Below are 21,188 nucleotides of genomic sequence, written 5' to 3' on the forward strand. Positions count from 1 at the left end.
GCAAGCTTAAATGACTGTTTTTCAATCTTTAATCTGCTAGACTAATGGACCAAGTTTCTGTTAAAATCAGACTCTGTTCCAAGAACAACAATTGAAAAAATAGAGAAAGAAAAGGAAAAGGTCTTTTGAAGTGTAGCATATTGATATTCTCCTATTATTGTTTGTATACAACTAAACTACACAAGAGTCTTTGGGTGAGCATTTTTCTTCAATTTGCTTTGATCTTGTCCTGAAAATGGAATTAATTATTGGTGTGGGTGCTGAAGCATCTCAGATATGAGAGTAATGTTCTTCTGTTGCCATACACTAGGCCAGGAATAGTTGTTAATCATTGCCTACGATAGCTCTGGGCAGCTATTGATTTATATGGATTCATATTTTCATATTCTTTTAAAATACATACAAGTATTTTGGGAGAGTGCATATGATGCTTTATATAGGGAGGCTTTTTATAAGATTTTCTATCTCTATATGACCTCTCTTTTGTACAGATATCCTTTAATTTTGTTAAAAGCTTGACTAATAATCATGGTTGCATGAATTTGGTACTAAATAAGAAAAAAAAAATCTGTTTTAATAGAGATTTTCCGTTGTCCATGAATGACATAATGTTGTAATCATGGATTAGTAAATTAGAATCTGTGTAATTAATAGATGCAGTATATTACTTGAACTCCTACAGGTGACTCTTTGATATGGAATGAAAAATCTTATAAAGGAGTTTCCAGTGTATTACAATTGCCACTTTGAGCTAGTTAAGAAATTTTGAAATAAATAATTACATTTGTAGAAATTCAAAGATTGCCTTTGTCCCTGAAAAACCAGGTAAACTGGTCAAATTCATAAGCAGAGACATGTCTTAGGAACCTTCCCTGTAGTTCTAATTATGTTTGCCTTTTCTTTTGCCTTTAACTCTTCATCCTTTCGCCTTTCTTCTGCCTGCACTTTTGCTGCTCCTGCAACCTGGTTAATATATTCCATCTCAATGCGAAATTTTTCTAAAGCTTTTACTCTTCTTCGTTCCACTTCACTCTGCATCCAAGAAGAGATTATCGGACCCTATCTATTCATTTTTAATTAACTAATGAAAAGATAATGAAGAAAAACCTGTGTCTTATCTAGTCGGCGTCTGGCTTTTGCTTTCTTCTTTTCCTCCCAGGAAAGTATTGTGGAATTTATCTTCTCGTACCTGAAATTCTTTCTGTTAGTGTTCATATTTTTAATTGCTTCTAACGTAGGCATTGCAGCAAAAATTTCAGCACATAATTTTATTTTTTATAGTTTTATTTATTTATTTATTTATTTTTTCTTGGGTGTAATGTCTACCATACAATCTTGATAACTCAGGATGATTTGTTTCATATTCACTTTGGCTTTAAATTTTATAGTTCAGTAGACCACTCTCAAAGTGAATAAGTACCGTTCTTTGATCTTAGCCAACTCAGCTTTCTCCCAAGCTTCTGCTTCTGTTTCTTCTGCTCTAAATCTCATTGGACTCTGCCCTTTGGAGTCAGTTGGTGGGATTTCAGCTCTCATTGAACTCTGCCTTCGAGTTTCAGTTAGTGGGATTTCAGCTCTCATTGAACTCTGCCTTTGAGTTTCAGTTGGTGGCATTTCTAGATTAATGGTGGCAGGCAGATCAGGTTTTGGTGCTGCAGTTTCAGGTTGTATGCTGTCAGTTTTTTTCAAGTTCTCAGCAAAAGTTGGAGTCTTTTTCATTGAAGGGGCAGGCCCTATGGATTTCTGTTTTTGGGGTGTCTTTCCAATTGCTGCAGCAGTTTCTGGCACCTTGGTATCTTTGCCTTCAGGAAGTCTCATTGAAGTTTCACCTAATAAAAACCGTCTCATAAACTTTTGTTTGAAATAGCATGATCAGGAACTCATAGATAACTGGCAATTCTCATGCTTTGCATCTTTACCTGAGAATCGCTTGGATGCTCTACCAGGTTCTAGCGCTGAACGTGTTGTATCCTCCTTATTGCTCTTGCTTCTGATAAAAGAGGTTTCAGGGCGTTCACTCGTCTTTTTCTGATCTGGGATGTCTGGTTCTTCAAGTGTGGCGATGGCAAATGTAGCAGCTGCCACTGCGGTTACATGCTCTATTATGTTGCTTGAATCGTAATCTTGACTCATTTGCCTGTTGAACAGTCTCTGGAACCAGTTCTGGGATTTCTTCTTCTCTGTAAACACACCAGTAAGGTTTCTGATTTTTGCCTCATCCTTATATGTCACATTTCATCATATATATATACACATACTAGTCGCTAACCAGTGCAATGTATGGGAAAATTCTTAGAAATGCTAAAATTTATTTTATCAAATTAAATGGTTTTTTTTTTTTTTTTGGGTCCATTCAATGAGAAAATGAATGTCACTATTAATGGTGATTTTAGAAAGATATTGTTAAAAGCCGAATACAATAATTTAATCTGTATCCAAAAGACTAAATAATGTTTTTGGATGGTTGAGGGAAATTTAGTTAAGATAAATGAACCTTTTCGCTATGGATTTTAAGGAATAAGTTATACAAATGGTTAATGGTGGCAGTAATCGGGGTCATGCTCAGATGCAGCTGTTTAGGGATATAGTTGATGAATGTGGATTCATAGACATGAATGGGCAAGTGGTTGTGTCTATGGCTGAAACGTTCCCACTGCCTTTTCCGGTGATAGCAGTGGAGATCATAGCTGCAACTAAAGCTCTCCGTTTTGCAAATGATCTTGGTTTGCCCCCTATTGTGCTAGAAGGAGATTCCAAGATTACTATAGATGCTCTAGCAAGTGAGAACTTGTCTTTGACAGAATATGGACACTTGGTTGATGAAGCAAAAGAGCTTGCTAGGGATTTTACGTATATTGAATTCAATCATGTATTGAGACAAAAGAATAGTGCAACCCATAACATTGCTAGACATGCAAGACATGTTAGTGAGTATTCGGTGTGGATGGAGGATGTTCCTCCGCATCTTTTTCTGTAATTCAAGTCGATTCGGTTTATGTTTGAATAAAATTACAGTGTTGTTTTTCAAAAAAAAAAAAAAAAATTATGGCACTAATATTCAAAGGAATACACATAATTCATTAGAATGAGAAGGATTTGAGCTCAAACATCACCAACAACCAAATAAATGAGATCTTCACTCAGTACTAACAATAAATTCTTATTAATCTAGTGCAATATAGAACAAATGTAGATTTTATAGAAATATCCTACAATACGTATACAATATATCTTACTCTCATATTCAATCAAGATGCATCAACTACATATTATTTCCACGTTTTTTTTTTGATAGGTAACTACATATTATTTCCATGTTTTGAAAAAACAGGACTTTATATTGATTGAATTAAGATGCATCTACTACATATTATTTCAATGTGTAATGCCATCATTGAGCACTATCTTTGTGAAAAATTCAAATCATGAGTCTGAGTTCGAGGATAATCTGATAATAGCCTAAACGAACTGTTTTGTGTGCCTAAAAACAATAAGCACAAATATTCCATGTTTATCAGAACAAATAAAAACCAAAAAAGACCAATTTTTTTCAAACTAAATAAACAACCTTTTGGAATTGCAGTAGATGAAGAAGAAGTAACAGAAAAGGCTTCTAGAAACTAATTATAAATCAAAAGCTTAATTAAAATCAACTCATAAGAAAACAATAATTATATTATAAAGAAAGAGAGATAAACATTGGGTTATTGCCTAAACAAAACCTTGTCTTGTAGGTAAAACCTATCAAATGTAATGTGACAATAATATAAACATGAATTATTCACCTGATTTTTCCAAGTAAATGAAAAATAAATTCTTAACTTAAACTGCCACTATGACAATTCTTAAATCATGCAATCAAAAAATTATGAATTTAATTCACAATTCAAACATAATTTACATTTTTTTTTTGTGCTCTCTAATTAAATATTTGATTAAACTTGTTTTAAAATGGGAATCTGGTACCTTAAGTATTCAACAAATTTCTTTTATTTTATAAACATACACGAATTTTGAGCCTCCTTTAAAGATGCGTGTTTTCTTCTAAATGAAAATCCAAATGAGAAAGTTTTTATTCTCCAAAACATGAAATTTATTCCTCCAGTGAGTCATTTAATATTACAATTGAAAACTCTCTAAACCTTGCATTGTCAACTGGACAGAGAGATATTCTCCTACAGATCAAGGCTATGATGGAAAGGGAAAACTATTATCAAATTTAAGGGAAAAGAAAATGAATGTCATAAAATCCTTATGCAAAACTAAAATGCACATTTTTTCTTAATGAAAATATAGTGGTATGAGCCTAAGAAGGGACAGTCATGCATAATTTTACATAATAAGCTACAACTTTAAAATGCAAAAAATAACCCTCTTACTAATTAGCCAAAAAGGTCATATCACAATGTTTTAACTTAATTTTTCCTTGGAGAAAAATCAGTTAACATGCATCCTAAAATAACGATTCCTAAGTCCTGACAAATCCAATCAGTGGGAATGCTTCAACATTAAATTATTCAAATCTAAAAGGGATATCAAATTAGACACACTGAGGTTGATGAAACATGTGAGTCAAGCTTGAATTCAGGCCAATTAGCTTCTATATACTCAATAATAAAACATGTGTTTTGTTTACCCAAATTTTTAGGCCTTTGTTCATGATTAAGCATTATGGAATCTAAAAATATGTTGTAGCTTCTCCTTAAGTCAGAGTTTGTGTTCAATATTGATCTTCAATAACTTACTATTGGGTTCCTTTATCTAATAATAGTTTATATTTTTTTTTAATAAAAATCTATATTCCACTAAATATAGTAATAGGGAGAACCAATAGTCTAGTAGAGACTGTGTTTTAAAACAGGTACATTATACCTTTGTGTGTGAGGTATGGTTGAAAAAGGAAGAAAACTTTTTGCTAATTTATTAACCCTGGTCAAACTGTGTATATACTGTAGAAAGGAGAATACGTGTCTATTCATTTGATCTTCATAATGGACACTGTACAGAAATCAATCAAATTCTGGAATAAGAACAAGATAGTCAGGTATTTTATTTTAAAGGTGGTGTCTAACACATAACAGATTGGGTTGTCAGGCTGTTTGGTTTTTCCTTTACAAATAATGTACTGTAGTTGGTTTTCCTTTCTTTCTCATTAACAAAATTAGTATTGTTTCTGAGAAAAGTTTGAACTTTGTGCGATTGAAGAATAGCTTAATTTTATCATTCTGAGTATGAAACAAATTATGAGTAGCAAAAAAACTTTTTTAAGTTAATTGAAAGGGAAAAATATTATGCTTACTTTTAAACACCAAGAATTGTGTGCTTCGGCAATAGTCTGACAAGAATTGGGTGTTTTAAGTGGCTTTATAATACATTGTAATCTCAAAGGTTTTCAAACAAAAATGTATACTGAAAACTTCTATCCCTTTAAGATTCATTACAACAATATGGGCCACTCACATTGGAGAGAGAGAGAAAGAGAAAGAGATCTTACCTGTCAAAGTCTCTGTTTCAGCTGCTCTAGAAAGTAATATCCATTGGATTAGTAATAATGCCACAGTCGCTGCACAATAAAACATATGTTCCAACTGTTTAAAAGAAACACTTTATCTTCTCACAATTGAGTTATTGAAAAATCAAAGACTCTTAAGCAACAAACTTTTATTTTGCCTAACAACTTTGCTGAGTTAAATTTACTTTTTAAAAATTTTAAAAATGAAATATACTAACAACAGAAGAGTCATTTTTTGTTTCTCCTTTTTCTTTTATTTAGCAAGCAAACAGAACAATGAACCAATATAGATTCCATAATCAAAACTATCTACATCACACTAATAGTGCAATACATGTATTAGTAAAAAAAGTGTACATGCCTTTATGGCAAACACCATTCAGAATTTAATTATATACATTACATCAACTATTCCTTCGCACTTATTTTGTAAGGTCAGCAATGTATTCTCAACTCAATAGAGAATACCTTCTAATGGTGATTACATTATTGTAAAAAAGATTAAAAATGATTTGTAACACAAGTTTTAACAGTTTAAAGGATTCTTTGTTTCCTCTTCCTCTTTTGTTAATCTGCAAAAGTCAATGAATAGTTTTTTTGGTTCTTCATAGTTGCAGATTTAGCTGTGTGTTGTACCTCACTTGTATCACCTACTTTTTGTAATTTAACAGAATCACCATCTTCTTCACTTGGTAAGTTGTTGATAGAATCTTTTGTAGCATCACTCATATAACACTGTTAATAGAATTAAAATGGTGTGAAATTTATTATGATATGTATAAGGCACATTAAAAATGTTTAATATTATTATTTAAATGTAATATAAAAGTACTCACATCAGTTATTTTATCAAGTCTAATTGAATATGAAACTTTATATCCAACTAAACTGAAAATACTTAATGCAAAGACGAAATTAAAACCCAAAATAAGATTATCAAAATACCATTTTCTTCTTAAACCCTTCATTCACTTCACTGAACCCACAACTCTCTCTCAATGATAAATTTCAAATTTGTAGAGAAAATAAAAAAATTTTAATCTCAATGCACAAACCCACCATGAAATAAATTTTAATCAAATCAGACCTAGTTCATTTCAAAATTTACGATCAAGAACACCAAGCCACCTCTAAATTAGACCCAAATTCATTCTCAATGAAAATTTTCAAATTTGCAAATTAAGAATTCCCAAACTCTAATGTCAATGTACAAACCCACCATAAATGAATCATAAAAAAGTCATACCTATTTTTTAGTTTTCCCTAAACTTTTCAAATACACAATCTCAAAGACTATTGTAATTCAATTATATTTGTATACATATTAAGTGATTATAACTTGGATCAAATTTAAACTTGAAAACCCTAATGGAACCCAATAAAAATTATAATCTAAAACTTCCTTTCAAAGTTTGAATATATCTCTAAATCAAAGGCTCACAGATCAGTGCCTAAATAGAAACCTAAGAAAAAAAAAATCAAATTTACAAAGGGAAGGAAATCCCTTTGAAAAACTAAGGGAAAAACAAATCAAAATTTACATTGAGGTTGTGATAATTTTTTGGGGAAATTACATTTTACCACCCTAAACTATGCACTAGATTACATTTTGCACCCTAAACTATTCGAACGCACACTTTGCATCCTAAACTATCACACTCATTACACTTTGCACCCTAGTGTTATTTTTGCTGTTATGTTTAACGAAATCCTACTACACATGACAAGCACATGCCTTCTTACTTAGGTGGAACAAACTTATGAAACAAAGTATTGATACAAATAAAACAATTGGTGAAGAATAAAGAGACAAATTGAAACTGCTAAATACGCGAAGTTAACAATTGGAAGAAGATCCTTTATTTGCAAAACCGATGTAACTAATATAGTGATAACTGCCATAAGAGTCCCCATCATGTCTACTTACTTTTCTAACATCAAAATCAATACAGAGCAATTATAATCATCTTTAACATTCAAACTCTCTCATGTACCCCAAAATCAAACAACAAAAATGATAAGAATTCTTAAGATAATTTAGGACAACATCAAATTCTTCATTGGGGAAATTTAAACAAACATATAGAGAACAAACACAAAAATGTCAATAACAATGAACTAAGAGAAAACCTTTAAACCCACATTGCTAATTGCTCACACACAAATACCTTCATGAAATAAGTATTATCCAAAATTATAGAATAAAGAGTCTTAAAAAAATTTAGAAGAAGAGCATCCGGTGGGACTAAGGGGTCATAGGCATAGACTTGTAGTGGGCACCATTCAAGTCACTGTTACAATGTTGCTTGGGTAGATAGATACAGATTCTAACCAAAACTAATAGCTTGTTTGGACGGATGGGGAGTAGAGGGGAGTAGAGTAGAGGGAGAAAGAGTAAGTTAAATTACCTTGTTTGGATGTTTTTTGAGAGAGGAGAGGGAGGGATTTGGAGGGGTTTTAATTTCTTCTAACCTCTCATTTTTAATTCTCCCAAATTAGAGAGATTTGGAGGGAGAGCAGAGTATAGAAATGCTTAACTAAATGAATTACCAAATTTACCATTATCATATTAACAAAATTACAAACTATGAAAATGCTAATTATTCACCTCCCCTTACTTGAATTAAAAAACATCCAAACAAGGTGGAGGATAATAATTCCCCTCTACTCTCCTCCTCTCTACTCGAGCCACCAAAATTACACAAACATTCACCCCAAAGGAGAAGAATATAAGAAAGAAAATCCCAAGCACTATAATTGAAAAGGAAAAACAAAAGAGGTCAGTTTTTCTGGCAATGGGTTTGCTAGTTGACGGTGGCAGCAGGCTAGTGAAGTTTCGTAGAGGAAAAAGGGGCATGAGAAGTAACAAATTGAAGAGAAGTTGAATATATATATATATATATATATATATATACACAATAAAGTGGTTACGCACTGAAACGGCGTTGGGGGGGGGGGGGGGGGGGTTAAAGACAAATCAAATATTTGGTGAACATGTGTGATGGTGAGGTTAAAACTAATTGATTTGGCCTATTTGCTGGATTTTTTTTTTCCCTATAACTACTGCCCAATGGTACTAAGAATATTAAAACATTTTACATAAACCACGAAACAAAAAGTGACAATGTTTTGGTGTTTTTAAATGCAAATGTGGCAGTAATTTATGTGGCCATATATAATTTATTTATTTTACCTTTGAAACTTTGAGTCTGTTGAGGTGGTATTCTTCCATCCCTGATGTTGCCAGCCTCTTCTGTCTTTTGGCGTTGTATGCCAGAATATCCCCCCCTAATAGAAGTCGTTAGTTATTAACATTTGAAGCTTTTCAACCTATGCAACTAATGAGAATTATGTGCATTTGGCTAGCTTATTTGTTTAAAAGTGAGATAAAGCTGACTTCAAGCAAATAACTTAGCTTTTTTTTTTATCTCTAAGCAAAAAAACCGCTACCAAATTCAATAGCATAATCAGATAAGGGGTAGCATAATCAGATAAAGACAGCGCCTCATGAAGTAAAGGCCATCAGTCCAAATCTTCCCTTTCATTAGGTCAAAACTTATAGAAAAATATTTTAACTATCATAAATTGTAACATTTATTATAAACCCAATAAATGAGTGATGATGGTGAGAGAGTTACATTTGTGATAATTCAGAAAGTAGAAATCCATATGAGCGGATTTTTAGAATATCTCATATATCTTCAAGAATTTAGTTCTTAAAATATTTCATAGTTAAGAACCAGAGTTACCTTAGTTGTTTGACCAAAGAATCCATGGTTTAAGACAAAGCCTGTTCTGGAACTTCTGCTTCAGCGATGATTTGCAATCCATGGCTTTGGGGTTTATTTGAAGGAGAAGCTTGCTAAAAGATAGAGATGCTTGTGAATGTTGGACTTAGGATGTGCCATTAGTGCAGGGTAGGCAAGCAAAGTTGGGAATGCTTTGCATGTCACGCTTGGTTTTGAATCTCAATGACCTTTTGAGTGAAGAAAAGTATTCTTTCTTTCCCTTAATGCTTAACTTTCAATGTGGAAAGCTGATCTTTACCCTTATCCTCATTTTTTTTCCCCTTTCAATGTGAAAACTTACATGATTGTTGTTGGGCAAAGATAGCTTGACCCCATTTAATTAATTTAATTACCCAAGTTGATTAATTAGGTTAAATTGCATGCAAATCGTGAAGGCACCAACAAATCACCAATTAAACTAAATGCAACGGAAATTAAATTGACACGGTGATTTGTGGACAAATGAGGAAAACCTCTCGCAAGGCAAAAACCCCACCGGGATGATTTTAAAGTTACCACTCCCAAGAATCCACTAATTAACAATCAAGTGGTTACAAGTATAAATAATCTTACCACTACCCTGGCCTATTTTGAAATACTAACCTACAATTGAACTTTTGCTCCAATACCCAATTGGACTTAATCTTGTAGTAGCCTCTTTTTCTTTGATGCATAAATCTCCAATTTGTGACTACCCATTTTGCATCGATCCCAGTACATGACTAACTCCAACAACTTGAATGGATGTTATTGGCTGCAAAGTTTTTCATTTTATTAGCAATGAAGACCAGGAAGCACTTGATTACAAAACCCAATGGCGTGCAAATGTAGTAGCTTTTCACAGAGAAAAATAAACTCTAGGTCTCTGTATCCGTGTGTGACGGCTTTTAAAATAAGCCTTATATATGTCTATTATTGTAAGAAAAGAAACCTTAAACAAATACATAAACTTGACCCGAATTTCAGATCTGGAAATCTGAAATCTCGATAGACCGAGCTTCTATCGAGCTTCTCATTTAGTCTCGATAGCAGTATCTGTAGAGACTTAATGAAACATCTTTTTTTCACTTGTTTCTTAGATCAATCTTCATATCTTTAATATAAACACTTTGATGGGAATATGTACAAAATTCCCAAACTTGTGAGATGCAAAAATAGAGAAAAAATATATGCCAAAGAGAAATAATCACACACAAGATAGTATTTACGTGATTCGGCAATTCGCCTAAGTCCACGCAGTTGCAAGGATTTCACTATTCTCGGGAAAAAATACAGAATGTGGCAATACAGTTTTTCTCTCTAAAAAACTACATTAAAAAAAAAAAAAAAAAAAAACCCTAATCTCCAAAACAACAGTTTTTATATCCTATGCACAAGATTTACAATGGGCTACGGCTTGAGCCTATTGGCCCAAGCCTTTGCTCCATGAACTAAGCCTAAAAAAGTTTCCCATTAAAAACTGTAACAACATTATTTTGGATCGGGTCATAATCCAGATCAAACACAACTAGGCTCCATTAAACCCAACAAATCTCCCACTTGGAGACTAGTTCAATCACCAACATTAACCGCAATCCTCCAAAGATAATCCCTCATCATTGCAAATCATTCTCCTGTCCTTAAGCTAGAAGACCACTTGAAACTACACACAACTTCAGCTTCTCAGTAGTGACACCCTTAGTCAACATGTCTGCCGGGTTCTTAAATCCACTAATCTTTTTAAGTATTACCAGTTTATCTTCAACAAGGTATCGAATAAAGTGGTATCTCATCTGTATATGCTTCGACTTTGAATGAAAAGCTGAATTTTTAGCAAGAAAAATTACACTTTTAACTATCACTGTGTAGAATACCAAACTCTTGCTTCTTACCCAATTCATCCAAGAAGCTATGTAGCCAAATCATCTCCTTTCCAGCTTCAGTTGCTACAACATACTCAGCTTCTGTAGTATATAAAGCAACAATCTTTTGTAGATTTGAAGCCTAAGATATAGTTGTACCACCCAGAGTAAATACAAACCTAGTAGTACTTTTTCTACTATAAATATCAGTTGCTAAATCAGCATCTACATAACCCTACAATTTCAAACTTGCACCTGTGAAGCAAAGACATGTATCTGAAGAGCCTATCAGATACCTCAGAATTCACTTGATTGCCTCCCAATGCTGCTTTCCTAGCCTACTCATGTATCTACTCATAACTCCCACTACATGTGCAATGTCTAGCCTTGTACATACTATAGCATACATCAAGCTGCCAATAGTTGAGGCATAGGGTACCTTGCTCATATGATCCCTTTCTTCTTTTATCTTCGGTGACTGTTCTTTACTTAATTTGAAATGACTACTCAAGGGTGTACTCACTAGTTTAGCTTCATTCATGTTAAACCTGTTGAGAATTTTCTTCACATATTTTGCCTGCAAAAGTTTCAATGTACCATTAGTCTTGTCACTAATGATTCTCATACCAAGGATTTGTTTTGCAGCTCCCAAATCCTTCATTGCAAACTGTTTTGACAATTGCCTCTTCAGATTATTAATCTCCTCAATGCTAGACCTTGCAATAAGCATATCATCCAGATACAACAGCAAAATGATATAAGAATTATCAAAGAACTTAACATAGCAACAGTGATCAGCTTCACATCTCTTGAACCCAATTCTATTCATAAAACTATCAAATTTATTGTACCACTATCTTGGAGATTGCTTTAGGCCATACAAGCTCTTTCTTAGTTTGCAAACCAGATTCTTTTGTCCCTAAACAATAAAGCCTTCTGGCTGACTCATGTAAATGTCTTCCTTCAAGTCACCATGAAGAAATGCTATCTTCATATCTAACTGCTTAAGATGTAGATTCTCTGTAGCCACCATTCCTGATACTAGTCTAATTGTTGACATCTTCACAACTGGAGAAAATATTTCTGAGTAGTCAATGTCCTTCTTCTATTGGAACCCTTTGAAAACTAATCAAGCATTGTAGCATTTGCTACCATCATGCTCACTCTTTATTCTGTATACCCACTTGTTGTGCAAAGCCTTCTTTCCTTTTGGCAATTCAGTTAGTTCCCATGTTTGATTCCCAACAAAGAATCCATCTCATCCTTCATGACTAACTCCCACTTGCTTGAATTTTCATCTTTCAAGGCTTCATCATAACACTTTGGCTTACCACCATCAGTCAACAGAAGATAATTTAGAGTGGGTGAATAACGCTGTAGAGGTTTAATGATCCTGGAAGATCTACAGATTTCAGCTACAGGTGTACTCTGATCTACCTGTGAATTTACATTCTCCTTTTCTGTTTCATCCCCTTTCTGGATAGTATTTTCAGTCAATTCATCTAAGTTGACAAACTCAGGTTTCTTTTGATCTATTTCTGTAACATCTAGCACTACAACTGATCTGTCCTAGTACATAACTTGTTTACTAAATATCACATTTTTGCTTCTAATGATTTTTTGATTTTGTTCATCCCAAAACCGATGGCCAAATTTCTCATCACCATAACCAATAAAAAAAACATATTTTAGACTTTGCATCAAGTTTACTACGAGCATTAGAATCAATATGAACATAAGAAACACAACCAAAAACTTTTAAATGGGAAAACTTGACCTTTTTACCGCTCCAAATCTCTTCAGTTGTTTTCTCTCAACAACTGAATTTTGTTGAGGTGTTTCCACACAAGACAGTTGGTGGATAATCCCTTTAGAAGCATAAAAGGAGTTCAAAGCAAACTCAAGTCCATTGTCTGATCTAATGACCATAATAGGTAGTTTAAACAGAGTAAAAAATGAGATTATAAAAGGATTGAATCAAAGATAAAGCCTTTGACTTGTATTTCATCAAAAAGACCTAAGTGCACCTACTATAGTCATCCACCAAGGTAAGAGAATACCTAGAACCATTTAGTGATGGTGTGGAATAAGGTCCCCAGATATCAACATGTATTAAATCAAAACATGCAGATGAATGAGAAACAGAAGTAGGAAATGATAATCTCCTTTGCTTAGCTAGTGGATAGATAGAACAATCAAATGTCTTAGTATTGCAAGAAATGATAGTAGGTACAACAGATTGTAACAAGTCAAGTCTTTTGGTAGAGGGATGGCCTAATCTACAATGACATAGACAAGTAGTATCAACAGAATTCACATTATAAGAATTGAGAGCTGTTACAGTTAGAAAAGAAGATGAAAGCTTGGAAAGAGCATCAGAAACACATGGTGGCAAACTATCTAGCAAGCTGCTTTGCAATGTGTATAATCCACCTTGATTTCTACCAAACCCAATCATCTTCTAGAGTTGTAAGTCCTGAATGAAACAGTATTGTGAAAGAAAAATACAACAACAAGAAGGATGTTGAGTCAGTTTACTAATGGAAATCAGATTAAAAGAAAAACTAGGTATGCAAAGCACACTGTCAAGAACTAAGGTAGATGATAGTTGCACAATTCCAATATGTGTAACTTTAGCCATGTCACCATTGGGAAGTCTAACAGAAATTTGTACTACAGAAGTAATTGAAGTGAAAAATGCTAAAGAATGAATCATATGATCAATGGTTCCACTGTCAAGAATCCAATCAGTGGACTGAATATGAGAAGTACTGATGGAAGAAGAAAAAACTGAGTATTAAAGAGAGGGAACAGACCATATACTTGATATCTCATGCTCTTGAAGATCAAATGAAGGCTGAGTGATGATATTTGCAACTTGATGGGTATCTACAACTCCCTCAGAAGGTCCTTGAGTACCAAAATGGCAGTTGGAGTTCAACAAACCAAGTAACTCCTGATAATTTGACTTAGTAAGGCTAACACCTTCACTTGCATCATCTTCAAAAGCAATCACATTGTTGGCAAATGGTAGTAAAGCAGCTGCAGCTTGGCCTTTAGCAAACTTGAACTTATAGCCAGGAGGGTATCCATGCAACTTAAAGCATTTATCAACCACATGACCCATAGCACCACAATGAATACATTGTGACCTACCTTTTTTAACATTCTTTGCTGCTAATGTTGATGCTAAGGCAATTGCTATGTCAAGCTGCATCTTCTTGGCAGCACCTACCTTCCTTTGATTCTCATCTTGAATTATAAGAGAGAATACTTTGCTCAAGGGAGGCACAGGATCCATAAGAAGAATTTGTCCTCTGACAGCTGCATAAGTCTCATTCAACCCCATCAGAAAAGACATGATACACTCCTCTACTTGATGTCCATAGGTACATGTCCTATAATTGGAAAATTCAACCCAAAGTCCCTTAAATTTGGTGTAATACGCATTGATGGTTAAATTTTCTTGAGTCAAAGAACTAATCTCCTTTCTCAACTCAAAGATTCTAGGTCCATTGTCTTGTCCATATCTATACTGCAAGTCAATCCATACATCTCTAGCAATCTTGAAATAAACTATACTTGGTTGTAAATCTCTAGAAACAGAATTAAGCAACCAAGCCAAGATTTTGCTGCTACATTTACACCAAGCTGTGTAATAGGGATGATCAACAGATTAAGGTTTAGGAATTGAACCATCAATGAATCCTAGTTTGGTCATGGCATCCAAAGAAATAAGGATTGCCCTACTCCATGTGCTATAATTCTCCTTAGTGAGAGGTTGAGCCACCAATGAAACACTAGGATTATCACCACTAGATAGGAAATAGGGACTAGAAGTATTTTCCCAAGGTTGGACAGCGGGGGCAGTAGCACCAGAAGAACTCTTAGTCATACTTAGTGCAATTTTATCAAGAAAATGATGAAGATTTAGAGTCCCAAACAAGAACTAGCAAACGAAAATCAAGAATTGACTTTCTAGAGAATTCATCAAGGAACAAGTAATGAATGCTGTGATATGATGAGAAAACAAATCAAATCAAGATACAATCTACAATCTTAATGAAATCACAATAGAAAGCTATAGATTAGGAATTGAAAAACCCTAAGATCGAAAATTTTCAATTTCCAATTATGAGAAAAAGAATCAAGATTTCAATATCCTAAAGAAATCAAGACCTAGAATATGATGAACTTAGTGCAAGAATCAACAGAAACACAATGAAGAAAATTTCTAGTTGATTTGAAGAAGCACCAAGAAATCAAAGAAAACGAAATAGAACTAGGAAGAATCAGAGAATTCCAGACTTGAATGAATCTCTGAACTAGTTCAGCTTTGATACCATGTTGAAATCACATACAAGCTCGAGGGTTTAACAATGGAGGAAATGGAATCACAGAGAGAGAGAGAGAGAGTGAACATTGTGAAATGATTTCGTGTATTGATAAATATCTACTGCTGTTCTTTATATAGTAGAAACAGAGGAGCGGGAAACCACATAACAGAATAACCAACTATCTAGCCAATCTAAACATGACAAGTGGCAATACTATGTAACTAACTATCAACTACTCTATGTACAAACGACATGCCATTCTGTACACTAATATAATATTAGTAACTAAACTGTAAGTAGCTTAAGCAGTAATAAAATTGAAACTATACACTTGCATTGCTTCATCAATCTTACTTCAATCTAACTTCAGTTTCTAACAGTTTACTATCACATTACATAGAGGGCTATTGACCTTGTAAATATGGACTATTTACAGGTTTGATGTGAGCAACATGAGCTGTTTATAATTAACCTGGATAGAAATCTTTGAGGCTAAGTTTCATGGCATAGGGGTCTTTCACAGGAGAATGTCAAACTCTGCATTTTTAGCAGTTAATGCTCTTATCTAATCAGACCTTTTTCTTCTGTCACGATGTGGAAATTTGCCTCAGATGCCATTGCAAGTATTGGACTGAAGAAAAAGTCAGGGAAAAACTTAGTAGAGTCAAGTCGAGCTTCTCAAGACTGCTCAGATGATGAGGTGTGTTCGAATGCTAGCCGAGACGAAGGACTGGAATGCCCAATATGCTGGGAATCTTTCAACATCGTTGAGAATGTGCCCTATGTCTTATGGTGTGTTCACACTCTCTGCAAGAATTGTGTCCTAGGGCTTCAATTGGCTGTCTTGAAATTCCCTACTCAACAAATTAAGATTCCATACTTCGTTTCCTGTCCATGGTGCCACTTGATGTCATTCCGGCTGGTTTGCAATGGAAATTTAAAGTTCCCTCGCAAGAATTTGGTACTAAATAAGAAAAAAAAAATCCGTCGTTGTTAGAAAAAAGATATTTTCAAGAATCTCGACATCACTAGAGATTTTCCGCTGTCCATGAATGACATAATGTTGTAATCATGGATTAGTAAATTAGAATCTGTGTAATGACTCTTTGATATGGAATGACAAATCTTATAAAGAAGTTTCCAGTGTATTACAATTTACTCTTTGAGTTAGTTAAGGAATTATGAAATAAATAATTACATTTGTTGAACTTCAAAGACTGCCTTTGTCCCTGAAAAACCAGGTAAACTGGTTAAATTCATAAGCAGAGACATGTCTTAGGAACTTTCCCTGTAGTTCTAATTATGTTTGCCTTTTCTTTTGCCTTTAACTCTTCATCCTTTCGCCTTTCTTCTGCCTGCGTTTTTGCTCCTCTTGAAACCTGGTTAATATGTTCCATCTCAGTGCCAAATTTTTCTAAAGCTTTAAGTCTTCTTCGTTCCACTTCACTCTGCATCCAAGAAGAGATTATCAGACCCTATTTATTCTTTTTGAATTAACTAAAGAAAAGATAATGAAGAAAAACCTCTGTCTTATCTAGTTGGCGTCTGGCTTTTGCTTTCTTCTTTTCCTCCCAGGAAAGTATTGTGGAATTCATCTTCTCGTGCCTGAAATTTTTTCTGTTAGTGTTCATATTTTTAATTGCTTCTAGCATAGGCATTGCAGCAAAAATTTCAGCACATAATTTTATTTTTTATAGTTTTTTTATTTATTTATTTTTTGCTTGGATGTAATGTCTACCATACAATCTTGATAACTCAGGATGATTTGTTTCATATTCACTTTGGCTTTAAATTTTATAGTTCAGTAGACCACTCTCAAAGTGAATAAGTACCGTTCTTTGATCTTAGCCAACTCAGCTTTCTCCCAAACTTCTGCTTCTGTTTCTTCTGCTCTAAATCTCATTGGACTCTGGCCTTTGGATTCAGTTGGTGGGATTTCAGCTCTCATTGAACTCTGCCTTTGAGTTTCAGTTGGTGGCATTTCTAGATTAATGGTGGCAGGCAGATCAGGTTTTGGTGCTGCACTTTCAGGTTGTATACTGTCAGTTTTTTTCAAGTGCTCAGCAAAAGTTGGAGTCTTTTTCATTGAAGGCGCAGGCCCTATGGACTTTTGTTTTTGGGGTGTCTTTCCAGTTGCTGCAGCAGTTTCTGGCACCTTGGTATCTTTGCCTTCAGGAAGTCTCATTGAAGTTTCACCTAATAAAACCCATCTCATAAACTTTCGTTTGAAATAGTATGATCAGGAACTCATAGATAACTGGCAGTTCTCATGCTTTGCATCTTTACCTGAGAATCGCTTGGATGCTCTACCAGGTTCTAGCGCTGAACGTGTTGTATCCTCCTTTTTGCTCTTGCTTCTGATAAAAGAGGTTTCAGGGCGTTCACTTGTCTTTTTCTGATCTGGGATGCCTGGTTCTTCAAGTGTGGCGATGGCATATGTAGCAGCTGCCACTGCGGTTGCATGCTCTATTATTTTGCTTGAATCATAATCCTGACTCATTTGCCTATTGAACTGTCTCTGGAACCAGTTCTGGGATTTCTTCTTCTCTGTAAAACACACCAGTAAGGTTTCTGATTGTTGCCTCATCCATATGTGTCACCCTTCATCATATATATATATATATATATATATATATATATAATTTATTTATTTTACCTTTGAAACTCTGAGTCTGTTGAGGTGGTATTCTTGCATCCCTGATGCTGCCAGCCTCTTCTGTATTTTGGCGTTGTATGCCAGAAAATCTCCCCCTAATAGAAGTGGTTACTTATTTACATTTGAAGCTTTTCAACCTACACAACTAATGAGAATTATGTGCATTTGGCTAGCTTATTTGTTTAAAAATGAGATAAAGGTGACCTTGAGCAAATAACCTAGCTTCTGATAAACAAGCTGGTTTATTTGTTTAAAGTGACCTTTTATTTTACGTTTAAGCAAATAAGCTTACTGCAAAAAGACGCTGCCAAATTCAATAGCATAATGGGATAAGGGGTAACATAATTAGATAAAGACCACGCCTCATGAAGTAAAGGACATTAGTCCAAATCTTCCCTTTCATTAGGACAAAACTTATAGAAAAATGATTTAACTATCATAAATTTTAACAATTATTATAAACCCAAATGAGTGATGATGATGGTGAGAGAGTTACATTTGTGATAATTCAGAAAGTAGAAATCCATATGAGCGGAATTTTAGAATATCTCATATATCTTCAAGAATTTAGTTCTTAAAAATTTCAAAAGCTTCTCAACATATTAATTACAAATAATCTCACTTGCCTATATGGTGATTAAAAATATCCCATACGTCTTCTAGAATTCAGTTCTTAAAAATCTTAACAGCAGCTCAACATATTAATTATAAATAATCTTAATTTCCTATATGGTGATAAATTCCAAAGAATCATTTCTTAAAAATGTAAGGCAATGATTTTTTTTTTTTTCCTTTTTCTTTCTCTTGAACTTGCAAGACTTGCAATTTTTTTCCCCTTACAGTAAATGGAAGGGGGATTTGAACCTCAGTTCTCCTTATTAGAAGAATTAGGTAATGTCATTAAACTACAAAACTCTTAACGATGTACAACATGCACGTGCAACAAGCCTTTCGGCTATATCTATATAAACTGTTAAGTATTTCATAGTTAAGAACCAGAGTTACCTTAGTTGTTTGACCAAAGAATCCATGGTTTAAGACAAAGCCTGTTCTGGAACTTCTGCTTCAGAGATGATTTGCAATCCATGGCTTTGGGGTTTATTTGAAGGAGAAGCATGCTAAAAGATAGAGATGCTTGTGAAGGTTGGTCTTAGGCTGTGCCATTAGTGCAGGGTAGGCAAGCAAAGTTGGCAATGCTTTGCTGTCACGCTTGGTTTTGAATCTCAATGGAATGAAGAAAAGTATTCTTTCTTTCCCTTGATGCTTAACTTTCAATGTGGAAAGCCGGAAATATATGATCTTTACCCTTATCCTCATTTTTTTTTACCCTTTCAATGTGAAAACTTACATGATTGTTGTTACAAATATGCCTAGCATGTAATCTACTCCACCAATCAGGACCGTCCAATCGTTGCGAAAACAAATCTGATTACGTGTCGTGGCCTCAGTTCCCAAATGAGCAGATATATTAGACATTCATGATCTGAAAACTTTGATAAAAAGTAACCTTAATTTCCTTTAAAAATTGAAGTTATGGAGACAACATGCATAAATAAAAGCTTTAGCTAGATTAGATTGTTCCCCTGCTCCTGCAAAGACAAGTTGGTAATTAAAGGACACCAAAAATAGACATCATTCTAGTGAATTTTAAAAGAATTAAAAGAAAAAAAAAAAAAAAAAAAAAAAAAAAAAAAAAAAAAAAAAAAAAAAAAAAAAAACTAAAATTACTGGATAATTCAAGGTATAGCTAAACCTTTTTGCTGATTCTTTTTTGGGTTGAATTGGAAGCTCCTTTAAAAAAAAATATTTTTAAGGAAGTTGGGCATATGCTAATAACCTTTAAGTTGATTGGTACTTTTATTTCCAATATAGAGATATGTTCAGAATCAAATCTCCTCAGTAGTTTTACTTTTAACCTTTAAAAAAGAAGCAGCAGCAGCTAGGCATACAAAACCTTTTGTCTCCTCCCATCACTAGTGGACTTCGAAATTAAAATACAAATGTGAGAATTGCTTACACGTGGAGAGTGAAGATAAAGAATTTATTAACATTTTGTGCCAACTGGTTGTGGAAACAGTAAACTGAAGAAATAGAGACCAGAAGCAGCTTGAAAATGAGTGATTGGCCAACTTTAACCCAAGTGCACTGCTGGTAGTTGCATATATTTCTCACAACTTTAACCAGCCCAAATCACAGAAATGCAACAGATATAACATTTTTCACAATCTATTCAAAGTTGGGAGTTGTTAACTTGTTATTGATTTTCATATTCGTGCTTTACTAATACTACTTTATTACCTATTATTCACAACTTGTAACCTTAATGGTTGTTAAAAAAAAAAAAAAAGTATTTAGGCTTATTGATTTCAGGCCCAAAAATGAAAATTCTGTGTTCTACACAATAAATCTAATCTCTTTTATTTACTATTATTTTTTTGGTTACTTTTGTAGAGGTACAAAGTGCCTGAGTCAAAAGATGAGTGAACATTTGAGAATTAGATGTGTATTCGTTAATTGCTTGGTTTGGTTGAGCATTATTCATTGGAATCATTGCCACTTTCGGCTTCTCAAAATTGTTTAAAAAGCAAAAGAGGGACAGAAGTCAGAATAATGAAAACATGCTTTCGTTGAGAGTCGAACTCAAGACCTCCCGCTTACTAAACGGGTGCTCTAACCAACTGAGCTACGAAAGCATCTTTGGTTGGGGTGTGCCTAACTTCTTATATAATATTATATTCTAACCTACACTATTTTATTTTATTTTATTTTATTCTGTTGGATAACAAAATTGGGAAGAGAAAGTGATTTTATATTTATAGTAACAATACAAATCTAGCAAAGTGGGCATATTGTTTTCAACGTTTCCGGAGCTTGCTTTTCAACTGTAAGTGGAGTTTGTCTGGAAAAAGATATGAACTTGAAAATAATGACATATTATATTGTTAATTATGCCATGCCTTGTGTGCGAAGCTGGAAATTTATTTTATAGGAAAGTTAGTTCTCGGATATAGTTTTAAATTAGTTATTATTATTTTTTATATTATTTTTGGGATA

At 33.8% G+C, this 21,188-nt stretch overlaps 2 protein-coding genes and 1 non-coding gene across 5 annotated transcripts; all 3 read right to left on the minus strand.

The window, feature by feature from the left end:
• Positions 1-628: 628 nt before the first annotated feature.
• On the minus strand, positions 629-9,349 carry LOC115978872 (remorin 1.4-like). Its single transcript, XM_031100753.1, has 7 exons — positions 9,262-9,349; positions 8,706-8,800; positions 5,495-5,563; positions 1,920-2,180; positions 1,421-1,829; positions 1,108-1,189; positions 629-1,032 (listed from the first exon to the last, which is right to left on the minus strand). The coding sequence occupies exons 1-7, from the start codon at positions 9,285-9,287 to the stop codon at positions 841-843; spliced, it is 1,134 nt and encodes a 377-aa protein (XP_030956613.1). The 5' UTR covers positions 9,288-9,349; the 3' UTR covers positions 629-840.
• A 6,437-nt stretch (positions 9,350-15,786) lies between these two features.
• Positions 15,787-19,396, minus strand: LOC115978873 (remorin 1.4-like). 3 transcript variants are annotated; one of them, XR_004088888.1, is made up of 7 exons: positions 19,140-19,396; positions 18,135-18,229; positions 17,765-18,025; positions 17,311-17,674; positions 17,002-17,083; positions 16,677-16,926; positions 15,787-16,442 (listed from the first exon to the last, which is right to left on the minus strand). XR_004088888.1 is itself a non-coding variant. In XM_031100754.1 (6 exons), the coding sequence occupies exons 1-6, from the start codon at positions 19,163-19,165 to the stop codon at positions 16,735-16,737; spliced, it is 1,020 nt and encodes a 339-aa protein (XP_030956614.1). In that variant the 5' UTR covers positions 19,166-19,396; the 3' UTR covers positions 16,584-16,734. The 3 variants fall into 3 exon arrangements, 2 of the variants coding, with proteins under 2 accessions (XP_030956614.1, XP_030956615.1); XM_031100754.1 differs by lacking the exon at positions 15,787-16,442 and having other exon boundaries at positions 16,584-16,926; XM_031100755.1 differs by lacking the exon at positions 15,787-16,442 and having other exon boundaries at positions 16,584-16,926; positions 18,135-18,271; positions 19,140-19,377.
• Positions 19,397-20,753: 1,357 nt separating this feature from the next.
• Positions 20,754-20,827, minus strand: TRNAT-AGU. The gene has a single exon. It is a non-coding gene; the product is annotated as a tRNA-Thr (tRNA).
• Positions 20,828-21,188: the final 361 nt, after the last annotated feature.

This window comes from Quercus lobata, chromosome 3, assembly GCF_001633185.2.
Source record: "Quercus lobata isolate SW786 chromosome 3, ValleyOak3.0 Primary Assembly, whole genome shotgun sequence".
Lineage (NCBI taxonomy): Eukaryota > Viridiplantae > Streptophyta > Magnoliopsida > Fagales > Fagaceae > Quercus > Quercus lobata.